The sequence below is a fragment of the Suillus fuscotomentosus genome, assembly GCF_016647785.1.
Source record: "Suillus fuscotomentosus strain FC203 chromosome Unknown F5891scaffold_158, whole genome shotgun sequence".
Classification (NCBI taxonomy): domain Eukaryota; kingdom Fungi; phylum Basidiomycota; class Agaricomycetes; order Boletales; family Suillaceae; genus Suillus; species Suillus fuscotomentosus.
The window spans coordinates 48,209-64,119 of record NW_024539670.1 but is presented as its reverse complement, the minus strand read 5'-3'; the positions used below and the strand labels follow the sequence as shown (position 1 = coordinate 64,119).

The window sequence follows — 15,911 nt, the reverse complement described above, 5'->3', positions numbered from 1 at the left end:
ATAAATGTATTTTCTATCTTTGATCCACAAGGCTTTGTTGATGCGCTCTGAGAAAAATTCATGCTGTCCAAAAGCACTCACTGCTTAAGAGAGTCAGGAAAGTGATGCCAGCGGTGTGATTTTAGTGCTGATCAAAACTGAATGTGCATCTGAACACAGTCCTTGGGTCAATCATGAACACAGACAGATGTCTTCAAAGGTCTTGACTTGGTTGAAGAAGAAGAGCAGATTACACATCAAACTTTCAAGTTTGATCCTAATGACCTGGGGAATGAGGAAGAATACACATCTGTAAAGGCTGGGATTCAAGAAAAAGATTCAAAAGAGCCATCTGGACACCATTCACTTATGTATAAGGTTGAAGTGTACTGTATTTGAGACCTTTCATCATCATGTCGCTAGGGAACTGCATAGGTATGGGTATGCCCATGCGGGTGCAGGGTATGGGTACCTGTGTGGTATGTGTACAGGTTTGGTATTGCATTACCCGTACCCGTACCCTTGCGCCAGGTTTCGATCAAAACAGAGTGCCTTGCAACAAATACTATCATATCAAACTCACTACAAACAGCAGTACTGTACAGTTAAAAACAGTCAAACTTTAAACAATCAATGATATAGTGCTATAATACATTACCGGCATGATGGCTCTGGCCTTGCAAATTTTCATCGCCCAACCACTGTCCACCATGTGACTCAATGAAGCCCTTGCAGCTCCAGCAACATGTGTCATCAAGATGACCGATAAAGCTAAAGCCGCATTGGAAGATAAAGCTTCTTCAAAGAAGCATAAACCTGATGGTGGTGGAGATAACATTAATCCACTGCTACCCAAAAAGGCCAAAATAAATGTACCAGCGGGGAGCATGACTCTGGCCAATAACACATCCACAGACAAAGATAGGATACTATCACTGTCACCGACTCCACTGCCAGTTGTGAGTAGGCATGCCATTGTGCACACAGAGGAGGAGGAAGCATTGCATGAATATATCGACCTGGACAATAATGAGCCCGCAAATGGTGATGAGGTTGATGATGCTGATGAGGATCCTGAAGATGAGCTGAGTGAGTCCAGCAACCTACACATCAATATCAGATTAATTGATTATACAGAGCGGCTAATGAAAGAATGGAACTCATCTGTTTACACGTTTTTGATCCCACACCGCACATCATTGAGATTGGTGATCATTGTGCACATGAGTTCAAGTGCCAAGCAAGGGGTTGCAAGGTCAAAGTACAATGGTTCCTTGATAAGGGCGATGCACGATCCACAGGCAACATGCGGAAGCATGTGCGCTTGTGCTGGGGAGACGAAGTCTTGAAAGCTGCAGATAGTGCGAAGGATGTGAATGAAGTGTGCCACAAGATCATAGGAAGTATTCTGCGAAATGGATCCATTACTGCATCCTTTGAACAGAAAGGCAAAGGAAAAATAATGTACTCGCACTGTCAACACACTCACACCAAAACAAGGTATGGTCCTAGTATGGTCCTGGGAGTCCAAGTCTAACAACGCATTCAGGGTGGAAATTGTTCGTTGGGTGGCCGAGAGCCTACGTCCATTCGATATAGTCAAGGACCGTGCTTTTCAGTCGCTGATGATAACAGGGAGACCCAAATACTACATACCTTCCCTGTCCACAGTTTCTCACGATGTGCGACTCATCTTTGCACGAACTCGAAAATGGGTGGCTAGGATGTTGCGCATCAGTGTTTTTTTTTATCAGAAAACAATTAAGTATTCAAAATGTACCAGGAATACAAAGGCAAGATTAATTTCACTATGGATGGTTGGACATTGCCCAACTATTGCGTGCTGGTCGCGTTTTCGGCGCACTTTGAGTATAAAGGGGAGCCACTGAGTATTCTGTTAGATGTGATTGAAGTTGCAAAGGTAAAATTTATAAAGGGAGCACATACTTATCAACTGATGAGACAACAGTCCCACACCGGCGAAGAGCTTGCAGAGACATTTGCAAAGATGCTAGATGAATTTGACATATCAGAAAAGGTAATTTTTAAACCAAAAAAAAACATACCTGCAGCTAAATGTGTCATGCGCAGATCCTGAGCGTGACTTGTGATAATGTGTCCAACAATGACACAATGATCTGTGAACTCAGTAGTAAGGTACCTGAATTTGGCAGAGCAGCAACTCACACGAGGTGTTTCCTCCACACCGTAAATCTCGTGGCAAAATCACTGATCTGAGAGTTCGATGTGAAGAAACAGGATGTCGACCTTGAGCTTCAAGACTTGAGTGCCGATATTGAGGAAGATGCAGAAATCGGGTGTGAGGAAGATAACAATGAGGGATTGATTGATGAGGTTGAGGTGTTGGATGCGGAAGAACAAGTAACACTAGAGAAAGACATTCGACCAGTAAAATCAGCGCTTGCCAAAGTAAGTTCAATCAAACTAATAAAACTCACCATTGATCCTAATCCATATCCCAGTTGCAAAAGCTCGCATACAAAATCATCCACTTGACCACCATCATCCTTCCAGCATGGTGCAGCATCCTGCAAGACTTGGCACAGTCACAAATGCTCATGCTGTGAGATGTGGCAACTCAATGGATTTTGACCTTTGATATTCTGAGTTACGCTGTTGGACATCGAGAAGCCATAGATGCCGTCACCCAATGGTGGGACTTGGGCTTGCAGAAGTTCAAGTTGGAGGATCATGAGTGGGTAATACTAGAACAGCTGCATGATGTACTTGAGGTCTGTGCATTCCTTGTGTGTCACAACTGCGCTCACATTGTTTGTACCTTTCATGAGCAACTCCCAACCTCACGACAGTGATTCCAGCAATGGATCACATCAACAGGATGCTCATATCATACTCCTACAACAAGAAATACCTTCCTTCAATTCGCTCAGCAGTCTGGCTGGCCAAGAACACTCTCAAACACTATTACCAGCTCACAGACAGATCTCAGACATATCACATATCAACGGGTATGTTCTGAATCTTTACTTATTTATATCAACTAACATTTGTATACTTCTAGTCCTACATCCACAGCACAAACTAGCCTACTTTAAGGCTGTGCAATGGGAAGATGGCTGGATCAAAATCACGGAGCAAGTTGTCCGCAAGGAATTTGAAGATTCATACTCATCAATCAATGACGACTCTGACACTGGGTACGAGAATGACGTCTTCAAGTCAAACAATGATGCGCAGATGGCAAGTTTTATTTTATTTTGTTTCGTATCTGTACTGAATAATTCTTAGAGTGATAATATATTTGACAATCTCCTGGCACTCGCACCCCCAAAACCTGCCAGTCAATGCTCTGAGCTCGACTGATATCTCAGCATGGATGTTGAACGTGTCACTGACCCTATTGGTTGGTGGCTTGAGTGTCAGAAGTCTTTCCCATGGCTTTCATGCATGGCTATGGACTACCTAACCATCCCCAGTATGTAACTAATTTTTTTGACATGCTGTGGGCTTATATTTTGCCACAGCAACATCTGTGGATGTTGAATGACTGTTCAGTCATGGCCGCCTCATCCTGACACATGTCAGAAGTTGTCTTTTGGCACAGTCATCACGTGCACTTCTTTGTCTTGGCCAATGGAGTGAATTGGGCCTCATCGAGTCCGAGGACGTGATTAAGGTATCAAAGCTTCCAGATGTCGTGGGAGATGATGAAGCTTTGGATGATGGATGGGACAGCATCAATAGTGCAGACTGACTGACTACTACTTTTGTTATCTCGTAGGTACATAATTCATTGATACCTGCAGGTATACCCTCCATGGGTCATATCCCGGGTCTGTTTTGCAGATACCTGTTGTGAAACCCATACCCGCAGTTGGGGTACAGGTATATCTGTGGGTATGGGTATGGGTTTGACTGCTGATACCTGGGGGTATACCCATGCAGTTGCCTACATGTCGCTCTTCTCTCGCTCTTTGAAAGTGTTGTATCACAGTCTGTATTCAATTCATCTGTTCAGCTGAGGGAAAACATTGTGAGTGACAGGGAATGGTAGACTTACCTTGCAGATTCACTTTTGAATGTCTTCTTTTAACATGCATTCAAATGGTGTTAGTCAGACAGTTGCTACAACAGAATCCAAATCTGTTTCCAATCTGCATTTGTGGGTTCAAAACCCGCTAAAGATGAAATCACCAGTGATTATCAGAGTTAAAATCTGTATCTCTTGGACTTTGCAGGTTTGAAACCTGCCAATGATGAAACTTTTTTTTTCCATGAAACCACTAAGAATTCCAGCAGACATTTGGAAACAAGAGTTAAGGCTACTTGGATGAAGTCTGGAGTAGAAACCAACAGCAGAGGACCACCAGAGGTGGAGGCAGAGATGTATAGTCAATTGGAATCAATCCTAAGACTTTTGGAGAACAACAAGAGGAGAAACTCAAGTTAAACAGAGGCAGGAGTGAGCATAATCTAAGATGATATTTGAACTGAGGAAATACAGAGATGTTATAGGGTTTATATACTATGGGAAATGTAATAGAAGTGTGCCTCTGTTTCTGATTTTTGCAACTTAGCTTCCTACAGTGCACTACCACCATGTCGCACATGATTCCATTGTCTAATCCAACCTCACAAACATATTGTATCTTCATGTCATGAATCCTTACTTACATACTTGCTTTGCTTCCGACTTGCTTCCATGTCCTGTGAGCACACTTAGAATTACTTAGACTTTAATGCTGTGGTGACAATTTACTTGGCAAAGAATGACACTTAGAATTACTTACATAGCACCATGTATTCTTTATCTCTTAACAAATTTACATCACCATCTTGCAGATTGTCTGACTCCAAGTCTAAATTCTGCTATTCTATAATCACTGCTTAACACTAAGCACTTCAATTGACTCAAGAGAGACATGGGTGAGCCCATGATGTTTGTAATGCCTTTGTATTAATGACTGGGCCCATGAGTGACAACTAACAATAGAAGGATTATATAGTTGGGCCTAAGTGTGATGTCAGAAATTGATGCACTCACCTAGTGCAATGAGGTGGAATCTAATGACTGAGCCAAAGGTGGTGATATACAAATGCAAGGATTGGACCTAGTTGGATGAGTTAGAATTTGATGTCTGGGTCTGATACTTACATTTGTACATCACCATCTTTAGCCTAGCCATAAAATTCCACTTCATCACACTGGACTCAGACATCAATTTCTGACATTTCACTTACTAGGCTGATCCATATGATTCTTCCACTATTAATTGTCACTCGTGGACCCAGTCATTAATACCAAGGCATCACAAACATCATGGGCCCACACATGTCACTAAGCCTACACATGAATCTGGACCTAGTGCAGATAAATTGTTGAGAGTGCGCCTGACCACCAGGGCACCCAGGACGTCACGACGTCCTGACATATATGAATGCAAGACAGTAACAGTACCTTACTCATTTTCTCTTTCCGTTTTCAACCGTATTCTAACTCTATTCTGACTCTATATAAGACTACGAACACGCGCCAACACACCTCAGTCCCTTTAACCGTGACTGAGGTGTGTATCATATTTTTCCTCTTTCTTATTCCATTATACTCACTATATACATTAGCCTCGTACTCTAGGTTTGTAGTACTACATTGAATGTAGTCCCTTTAACCGTGACTGAGCCTCGTACTCTAGTTCTCGTCTCTCAACAGGTTATGAGCCCTGGCTGAAAGGACAGCGGCATTACCCCATCTCTCGCATCAGCACTTCTCGAACGTCCGTTCACCCATCACACTTCCTACCGGGTTCCAAACCACTGTCGAAGTGTCACCTCTAACTGTTGATCACTATGACATCATCGGACTCTCTCCCAAAAACCGAGAAGTACCCGCACGAGAAACTCACTCTCGACGGCTCTAATTACTCCCAATGGGCGACAGGTTTTAAGATGTGGGCGGGCGGTATTGGACTATGGTCCTATGTCAGTGGAGACGAAGTAGAACCGTCCCCACCAGCCCAACTTGCAGACTCTGACCAGAATATCCTCCGCAAGGGGAAACACGACGAGCGGGTGAAGCTCTACAGACAACGTCGACTCCTCACCCTCAGTGCTCTCTCCACCGCCATCGATGCACAGGACTTCGTCTATCTACGTGATATTGACAATCCGCACCTTGCTTGGATCGCCCTGGACAAGAAATATCTTCCCCAGAAAGCCATTCGATTCAACCAATATCTCGATCATCTATTCACGGTCCCAAAGGCGCACGACAGCACGTCCATTGCGGAGACATTACAGACACTCATTGTCCTAAAGTCGGACCTCGCAGCACTCTCAGTCGCACCATCCACATCCTCAGTTTCTCCACCCTCTACTACGTCTGGCGCTACTGCTATGAAGGAGGAATACAAGATTCCAGACGCCATCTTCGTGCACATCCTACTCCGTGCTCTCCCTGACTATTACGACCCTCTTCGCCAAACACTCGTTAACAGCGATGCCTCGCTGGACTTCAACGACATTGTGAATCGGTTGAAGACCCAGGAGTTGCATCGTGCAGGGACCAGTAGCACGACAGAGCACGTTGCTATGCTCTCTGGACATCGAGGGAACAGTGCACCCCCCAAGACGAGTGATCGCGTCCCTCCCAAGGGCTTTGATGAATCAAAGGGAGACGGCTGGATTGTGGGATGGAGACCTAAGTGTGGCCATTGTCAAAAGGCTGGCCACATCTGGGCACAATGTCGTGCACGCCTCGCTAAAGATGAGAAGAAGTCAGCACCACGTTCGTCCCCTCCCGCTGTCGCCACTAACACGGAATCTCCATTGGCAGACCGACCTAACGCGGATGCTACCTCACCCAACGCTATACCACAATCTCCATTCTTTCTCACCTTAAAAGAGCATACTGCCAATATCTCGTCCTCCCTCACTATGCCTGTAGGCTCTATTCATGTAGACTCAGCGTCCACGGCCCATATGGAGCCTGATATTTCACGTTTTGCCCACTACACGAAGCTCGATGAACCCATCCGTGTGAAACTCGCCGATAATCATGAGGTCCTAGCCCCTGGCTGGGGGACTGTACGGCTCGTCTTACAGTATGAGCAATCCTCAACGATTCGAGATTTTGACTTCCTTCACGTTCCTGACCTGCGGTGTACCCTTGTCTCAGTATTGTGCCTCACATCTGAGTGCATTTCGTTCATCTCTTCCTCCAAAGGAGGAATGCTTCGTGCTGGTGATGGACACGGGCCACCGCTTGCACACGTCCATTCTCGCAATGGGCTGTACTTACTCGCTGCATGGTACATTACTGGTGCATCCGCTATGCTCACACAGTCGCCTCCTACTGCCTTATCCCTGCAGACCTGGCATCGCCGATTGGGCCATGCTGGATTCTCCACGGTCCTCAAAGCGAGCGAACACGTTGACGGACTGTCACTCCCCTCCTCATCACTCCACAGCACCAGTGGTGATGCTGACCTGATCCAGTGTGTCTCTTGCCTCATGGGTAAGCACCGGCGATCTCCCTTTCCAAACGCTGCACGACGAGCCTTGGCACCTGCAGAACTTGTGCACTCAGACGTCTGGGGACCCGTCAGTGTCGCATCCTCCACTGGCGACTCGTACTTCGTCATGTTCACTGACGACTACACACGCTACTCACTCGTATATCTTATGCGCGCGAAGTCCGAAGTCTTCGAGCTCTTCAAGAAGTTCGTGCCATGGATGGAGACTCAGTCTGGCGGACGTATCAAACGTCTTCGTAGCGACAATGGTGGGGAATACGTATCGAAGGATTTCAGTGAGTACCTAGCGGAGCGGGGCATTGAGCATGAAGTCACCATGCCCTACACACCCCAGCAGAACGGGGTTGCTGAGCGTGGCCACCAGACCGTCGTCACTCGTGCCCTCAGCTGCCACCACCAGAGTGGTTTCCCGCGTTCCTTCTGGGGCTGGGCGATCCTGCACTCTGCTCACATCAAGAACGTCCTCCCCTCCTCAGCGCTTGATGGTCGGACTCCATTTGAGGCTTTCTACGGTCGCAAACCCGACGTGAGCTACCTCCGCCCCTTTGGCTGCCTTGCCTACTCTCACATCCCAGACGACACCCGTCGGAAATACGAGTTCGTTTCCCGCCGTTGCTTCCTCCTGGGACACGTGCGCGATGCTGGCTATATCCTGTGGGACCCATCTGCGAAGCGCGTCGTCAGGTCACGCCATGTCCAATTCGACGAAGCCGTCTTCTATGGGGACCCCACCTTATCTCCCCTGGGTCCGCTAATCCCTGATGCGGACTCTGACCAGGGTGTCGGTCCTTCGGTGGGAGGTGCTCCAGGTATCAGTCCTTCAGTGGGAGGTTCTCCCTCATCTGGTGAGCCACCATCTGTGACCCCTGCTACACCTTCTGTGCCACAGGTGTCAGTGGGAGGTGATGTTGACCCACCAGCCGAATCCCATGCATCCCACATATCCCAGGACGCTCCAGTCGAATCCCATCATTCCCAAGACGTTCCAGTCGAGTCCCATCATTCCCACAATGCACCAGCTCCTGTTCCAGCTCCACGTCGAAGCACACGTCCACACCAACCTACTCAGCCTGGCTATACTGCTCCAAGTGGGCCTAGTGCCACGGCCATACCCACCAAGCGGGTTCCTGTAGCCGAGCGCGGACCCATGTCCCAGTCCTACCTGACCCATCACCACCTCATGAATCCGCCATGCATACAACAGACACACCTTCGTCACCACCCGTCATTCCAAAGTCGATCAGTGCAGCTCGTTCCCTACCTGAGTGGCCGCTATGGTCGGAAGCCTGCAAGTCTGATCTACAATCCATGTGCGACTTGAAGACTCACCGTCTGGTACCTCTCCCAGCAGGAAGGAAGGCCATTGGATCCAGGTGGGTATTCTCACTGAAGTCAGATGAGGATGGCAACATCACCCGGCACAAGGCCCGGTTTGTTGCACAAGGCTACACTCAGGTCGAAGGGATCGACTACACGGAGACATTCGCATCCGTCGCCAAGTATGACACCGTCCGAATCCTCCTCGCACTCGCAGCAAAATTTGACCTCGAATTAGATCAAATGGATGTACGTACGGCTTTCCTCAATGCTGAACTCAAGGAGGACATATACCTCAAGCAACCAGCCGGCTTCGAGGATCCAGAACATCCGGATTGGGTATGGAAGTTGGAGAAGGCGCTGTATGGTTTGAAGCAGGCAGGATATGAGTGGAACCAGACGCTTGACGAGTATCTGTGGAAGGAGGGTTTCAAGTTTGTTCGAAGCGAGGCTGATCACAGCTTACATGTTCTCCACGAAGGAGACAAGATCATCTGGCTCGTCGTATACGTCAACGACATGCTCTCCGCGTCGAACTCACGCGATTTCCTTAACAGCTTCAAAGCACGGCTCAACCAACGCTTCGACCTCGCTTTTCCTCTTTCTTATTCCATTATACTCACTATATACATTAGCCTCGTACTCTAGGTTCGTAGTACTACATTGAATGTAGTCCCTTTAACCGTGACTGAGCCTCGTACTCTAGTTCTCGTCTCTCAACATAAATGTACCTTGAGAATTTACTTCTGAATGGATTTGTACCGAGTGGCAGCAGGATGAAAGCTATACAACCCCAAAGCATGATTTGAGGCATTTGTGCTCAGGATGCGGAGCCACATCACATGGAGCCTAGAGATGTTCTTGGACACAAAACAGTGCATCCACAAACACCATATAAAGCGGGTGTTTGGGAGCGCAAGCTACAATGTGAAAGTACACATGAGTCGATGTCAAGGTGTGATTTCATAAAATAAAAATGTTATCACTGGCTGGTTTTGAACCTGCGCAGTGCAGGAGAAGCAGATTTTGACTCTGATGATCACTTGACAATTTTATCTCTAGCAGGTTTTGAACCCACACAGACAGATTTGGATTCTGTTGCATCAACTGCTTGGCTAAGACCAGTTAGATGCACTCCTAATGAATCCATTCGGAAAGTGGATCCTTGATGTACATTTATCTGCATTTTGTCAGCTCTAACGTTAATTTCTAACATTCTCTTTGAGTCCAATCATATGTGATCCTTCATGATATTGCAAGAACTGCCTTTAGGATTCACTTGTGAATGGGTCCATTGGAAGTGCATTTCACTGGTCTTAGCCAAGCAGTTGATATGACAGAATCTAAATCTGTCTGTGTGGGTTCAAAACCTGCTAAAGATAAAATTATCAAGTGATCACCAGAGTCAAAATCTGTTTCTCTTGAAATGTGCAGGTTTGAAACCTGCCTATGATGAAATTTATTTTCTATGAAAACACATCTTGACATTGTCTCATGAATTATTTTCTCAACAACTCATCTCAACTGATGTTGGCCATGTCATTGCTGCAATAGATTCAAAATCTGTTTCCATTGAAGTCTACAGGTTTGAAACCCATTGAGTGACACATTTTTTGTATTAGAACATGTCTTGGATATCTGCTCATAGACAGCATTTCAAATATTGATCCTCATCGGTCTTAGTCAAGTTGTCACCAGAGTCAAAATCTGTTTCTCTTGAACTGTGCAGGTTTCAAACCTACCAATGATAATATTTTTATTTTTATTCTATGAAATCGCACCTTCACATTTCCATATGAATCTTAAAATGAATTGGAAGGCCTCAATTTTCTGGTGGCATCACGACTTTCTTGGAAGAGAAACCAAAAAAAAATTCAAAGCTGGTGTATGGAACCATGTTCCACTGCTAGCCTTGCAGCAGCTTTTTTTATGATCCACGCCAACTGTTGAACATTGTCCGAGTCACTGACTCTCTATCATATCCAACTCAATATGCATCAAACTTGAAAATATCAAACATCAGACATCAGGTTTCACATCGGCCAATCAGATATCACACACACTCATGCTACCCATGTCTCATCCTGTCCTGCTAGTCCTGCTAGGTGCGCAGTTTGTTATTTCTCACATTACTCACATCATAGACGGGTGTTATTACATGTTTTCCCATAGTCTGCAGCACCTCTTATCTTATTACATAGAACATTGGACCTAATATCATGCCACAACTTTTGCCTACATACTTCTGTATTTCTACGTAGATAGATAAATAGTTGGACTTACTCCAGTATCACCACGATTCTAGTAGAGGTGAGCACTTCTCTGATACTTAGACTCACGACTTATATTGGTTTGACCTATGAAGATCAAAGTCTGAGGCTGTCCATGAGCAAATATTTAATTGAGCATGTTGCAATATGAAAAAAAAAAAAAAAAAGTGTGTCATCTGACAGGTCTCAAACCTGCAGACTTTGATGAGAACACATTTGGAATCTATCATAGCAATGATGTGGCTGAGACCATTTTTAAATGAATTTTTGAGAAAACTATTCATGAGAAAATGTTATTATTGGCAGGTTTCAAACCTGCACAGTGCAATAGAAACAGATTTTGACTCTGGTGACAACTCAACTAAGACTGATGAAGATCAGTGTCTGAGAGACTGTCTGTGGTTCAATATTCAAGGCATGTTCTAATAGAAAAAATGCAGCATTCAATGGGTTTCAGACTGTCAAGGTGCATTTTCATAAAATAAAAATGTTATTATCAGCAGGTTTCAAAGCCGCACTATCCAAGAGAAACAGATTTTGACTCTAATAATCACTTGACAATTTCATCTTTAGCAGGTTTGGAACCCACGCAGACAGATTTAGATTCTGTCATATCAACTGCTTGGCTAAGACCAGTTAGATTCACTTCCAATGAACCCATTCAAAAGTGAGTACTCAAGATACATTTATCTGCATTTTATCAGCTCTTTCAATAGCATGGTCAGTGTTGATTTTTTATCCTACTCTTATTGCAAAAGACACAGACTTCCTGCTGGGGCTCTTGACTTCAAGACCTGTTTATCTAACAATTTCCCTGAAAAAGTGCTGATGGAAGACCACCACGGTGGCTCCATGAGTGAAAACTGACAATGAAAGGATCACACAGTGTATTTTTGACGCAGAGTTCAATATATGACCAAAGTCTTGATGCAAACTCAGAAGGATAAGTACAATAACAATATAATTATTTCTAAAGGTCTTGACTTTGTTGAAGAAGAAAAAGAGCAGATTACACATCAAACTTTTAAGTTTGATCCTAATAACCTGGGGAATTAGGAAAAATACAAATCCATCAAGGCTGAGATTCTTTATTGTGCTTATTCAAGTAATTGCCAGAGTCAAAATATATTTCTCTTGAACTAAGCAGGTTTGTAATCTGTATAATGATGTGCCTTTTGCATCAACTCATGATTCATCACATTCCACCATGCAAATATTCAAGACATGTTCTTAGAGAAAAAATGCGACATTCGACAAGTTTCAAACTTGTTGCACTCTGATGGAAACATATTTTGATTCTGTTATGACAGCCACTTAGCTAAACACAGCTGTGATCAGCTTGCAAGCAAACCGACCATGAGCAAATCTTTCAAGGTGCATTTTCATAGAAAACAAAATTTACTACTGGCAGGTTTCAAACCTGCGCAGTCCAAGAGAAACAGATTTTAACTCTAATGATCACTTGGCAAATTCATCTTTAGCAGGTTTTGAACCCATGCAGACAGATTTAGATTCTGTTGTATCGACTGCTTGGCTAAGACCAGTTAGATGCACTCCCGATGAACCCATTCAGAAGCAACTTACATACTTTTGCCTATTTGCTGCGCTTCCAACTTGCTTTTGCGCACTGAGAACACACTTAGAATTACTTACATAGCACCATGTATCTTTTGACTCTGAACAACTTTCCACCACCATCTTGCATATTGTGGGACTCAAAATCCAAAATACGCTATAACTGCTATTTGACACTGAGCACTTGAAAGCATCTAAGCACAGAATGTCGCACTATTGTCTAAATACTTCTGCTTTATCTCAGAACTTCCTCAGGTCATTAGAATAAAGCTGGAAAGTTTGATGTGTAATCTGCTTTTTTTCTTCAACCAAGTCAAGACTTTTGGAGAGAATCAAATTGTTCTTGTACCCATCATTCCGACTTTGCATCAAGACTTTGGTCATACATTGAACTTTTGTGCCTTGAGGGTTTACTTCTGAATGAGTTCATTGGAAGGGCATCTCACTGGTCTTAGCCAAGCAGTCAATACAACAGAATCTAAATTTGTCTGTGTGGGTTCAAAACCTACAAAATATTAAATAGCCAAGTGATTGCCAGAGTCAAAATCTGTTTCTCTTAGACTGCGCAGGTTTAAAACCTGCCAAGGATAATTTTCATTTTCTATAAAAATTCATCTTGATATATGCTCATGGTCGGTTTGCTTAAAAGCTCATCAGAGTTGTGTTTAGCCAAGTGGTCGTCATAACAGAATCAAAATCTGTTTCCATTGGAGTGCAACAGGTTTGAAACCTGTTGAATGTCGCATTTTGTTCTATTAGAACATGTCTTGAATATTTGCTCATTGACAGCATCTCACACACTGATCTATATGTTTTTTTTCCTGTTAGAACACACCTCGAAATGGACTCATGTGTACTTTCCTGAGAGCACCATCTCACTGGTGGTGTGATTTCATAAAATAAAAATGTCATCATTGGCAGGTTTCAAACCTGCGCAGTCCAAGAGAAACAGATTTTGACTCTGATAATCACTCACAATTTCATCTTTAGCAGGTTTTGAACCCACACAGAAAGATTTGGACTCTGTTGTATCAACTGCTTGGCTAAGACCAGTTAGATGCACTACTGATGAGCCCATTCAGAAGCAAATCCTCAAGGTACATTTATCTGCATTTTGTCAGTTCTAATATTAATTTCCAACATCCCCCTTGAGTCCAACCATATGTGATCCTTCCATTGTTGGTTGTCACTCATGATCCAGCTGTTAATATCCCAAGACATCACAAACATCATTGGCCCACCATGATGGTCTGTCATCAGCACTTTTTCAGAGCAATTGCTAGATAAACAGGTCTTGAAGTCAAGAGCCCCAGAAGAAGTCTGATGTCTTTTGAAATAAGAGTGAAATAAAAGAATAAATCATAGAGACCATACTATTGAAAGAACTGCCTTGTGGATTCACTTTTGATTGGGTTCATTGCAAGTGCATTCAACTGGTCTTAGTCAAGCAGTCAATACGACAGAATATAAATCTGTCTGTGTGGGTTCAAAACCTGCTAAAGATGAAATTGTCAAGTGATCACTAGAGTCAAAATCTGTTTCTCTTGGAATGTGCAGGTTTGAAACCTGCCAGTGATAAAATTCATTTTATTTTCTATGAAAATGCACCTTGAAATTTGCTCATGGTCGGTTTGCCATCAAGACGATCAAAGTCATGTTTAGTCATGTGGCTGTCATAACAGAGTCAAAATCTGTTTCTATTGAAGTTTGCAGGTTTGAAACCTGCAGAGTGACACATTTTTTGTATTAGAACATGTCTTGAATATCTACTCACAGACAGCATCTCAAACATTGATCTTCATTAGTCTCAGTCGAGTTGTCACCAGAGTCAAAATCTGCTTCTCTCAAGCTGTAACTATCTAGGTTTGAAACCTACCAATGATAATATTTTTATTTTTATTTTTATTCTATGAAATCACAGTATAGCAAGCAAAAACTGATGATCTCAAGCTTGATTGACATTGCTGTTGGTTTCATGCATCCTTTTTTGCTAAAAAAAAACTCACCAGAGTTGAATGCGAGTATTTTTGACACAGAGTTCAATATATGACCAAAGTCTTGATGCAAACTTGGAAGGATAAGTATAAGAACACTCTAATTCTTTCTATAGGTCTTGACTTGGTTGAAGAAGAAGAAGAAGAAGAAGAAGAAGAAGAAGAAGAGCAGATTACACATCAAACTTTCAATTTTGATCATTTACTTTTGAATGGGTTCATTGCAAGTACATTCAACTAGTCTTGGCTAAGCAGTTAATATGACAGAATCTGAATCTGTCTGCATGGGTTCAAAATCTGCTAAAGATGAAATTGTTAAGTGATCACCAGAGTCAAAATCTGTGTCTCTTGGACTGTGTAGGTTTGAAACCTGTCAATGATAAATTTTATTTTCTATAAAAACACACCTGGTTTTCTGAGAAACTCATCTTAAATGATCTTAGCCATGTCATTGCCATGACTCTGGTCTGCGCGCTTTTTGAACTCTACACACTCTGAAGGTCTGTATTTTTCAATCCTAAATCCCTCTGAGTATTAGCTGCTTCTTTTGAACTCATAGTTGCTGCATCAAAATCAGCCAATATTTTTATATCTATTTCTCTTAAACTGAGCAGGCTTAAAACCTGTATAATAACATGGTTTTTCTTTTGCCATTAAAACTTGCCTTGAATGCAAGCTCATGAGTCATTCCATCTCATCATTTTGTGTGGTGGTCAAATGCAGATAAACGTGCCTTGAGGGTTCACTTCTGATTGTGTTCATTGGAAGTGCATCTCACTGGTCTTAGCCAAGTAGTCGATATGATAGAATCTAAATCTGTCTGTGTGGGTTCAAAACCTACCAAAGATTGAATTCCCAAGTGATCGCCAGAGTCAAAATTTGTTTCTCTTTGAACTGTGCAGGTTTGAAACCTGCTGATGATAATATTTTTATCCTATGAAATCACCCCTTGACAGTCCCTTGTAAAGAGTTTTGTCAAAAACTCATCTTAAATGTTCTCAGCCATGTTATTGCCATAATAGATTCAAAATCTGATTATCCTGGACTAAGCAGGTTTGAAACCCATATAATTGCATTTTTTGTTGTTCATTGAAATATACCTCAAACATTCGCTCATGGATGGTTGTCTCAAAAGCTCATTATAAACAGTCTTGGCCAGGTGGTTGTTACAACAGAATTAAAGTCTGTTTCTCTTGGACTGTGCATGCTTGAAATATGCTGAGTGATACATGTTTTTGACCTGCTCAGTTCAGGAAAATCAG

At 43.3% G+C, this 15,911-nt stretch overlaps 2 protein-coding genes across 2 annotated transcripts; both read left to right on the top strand.

Annotated features, from left to right (window-relative positions):
• Positions 1-737: 737 nt before the first annotated feature.
• Positions 738-1,104, top strand: F5891DRAFT_987405 (uncharacterized protein; the record flags this gene model as incomplete). Its single annotated transcript, XM_041377897.1, has 2 exons — positions 738-1,068; positions 1,100-1,104. The coding sequence occupies 2 exons, from the start codon at positions 738-740 to the stop codon at positions 1,102-1,104; spliced, it is 336 nt and encodes a 111-aa protein (XP_041217456.1).
• Positions 1,105-2,600: 1,496 nt separating this feature from the next.
• On the top strand, positions 2,601-3,249 carry F5891DRAFT_965506 (uncharacterized protein; the record flags this gene model as incomplete). The annotated part of the gene is made up of 3 exons (XM_041376172.1): positions 2,601-2,751; positions 2,790-2,969; positions 3,023-3,249. Coding segments are annotated over 3 exons (558 nt in total), but the record flags the coding sequence as incomplete, so codon positions are not given.
• Positions 3,250-15,911: the final 12,662 nt, after the last annotated feature.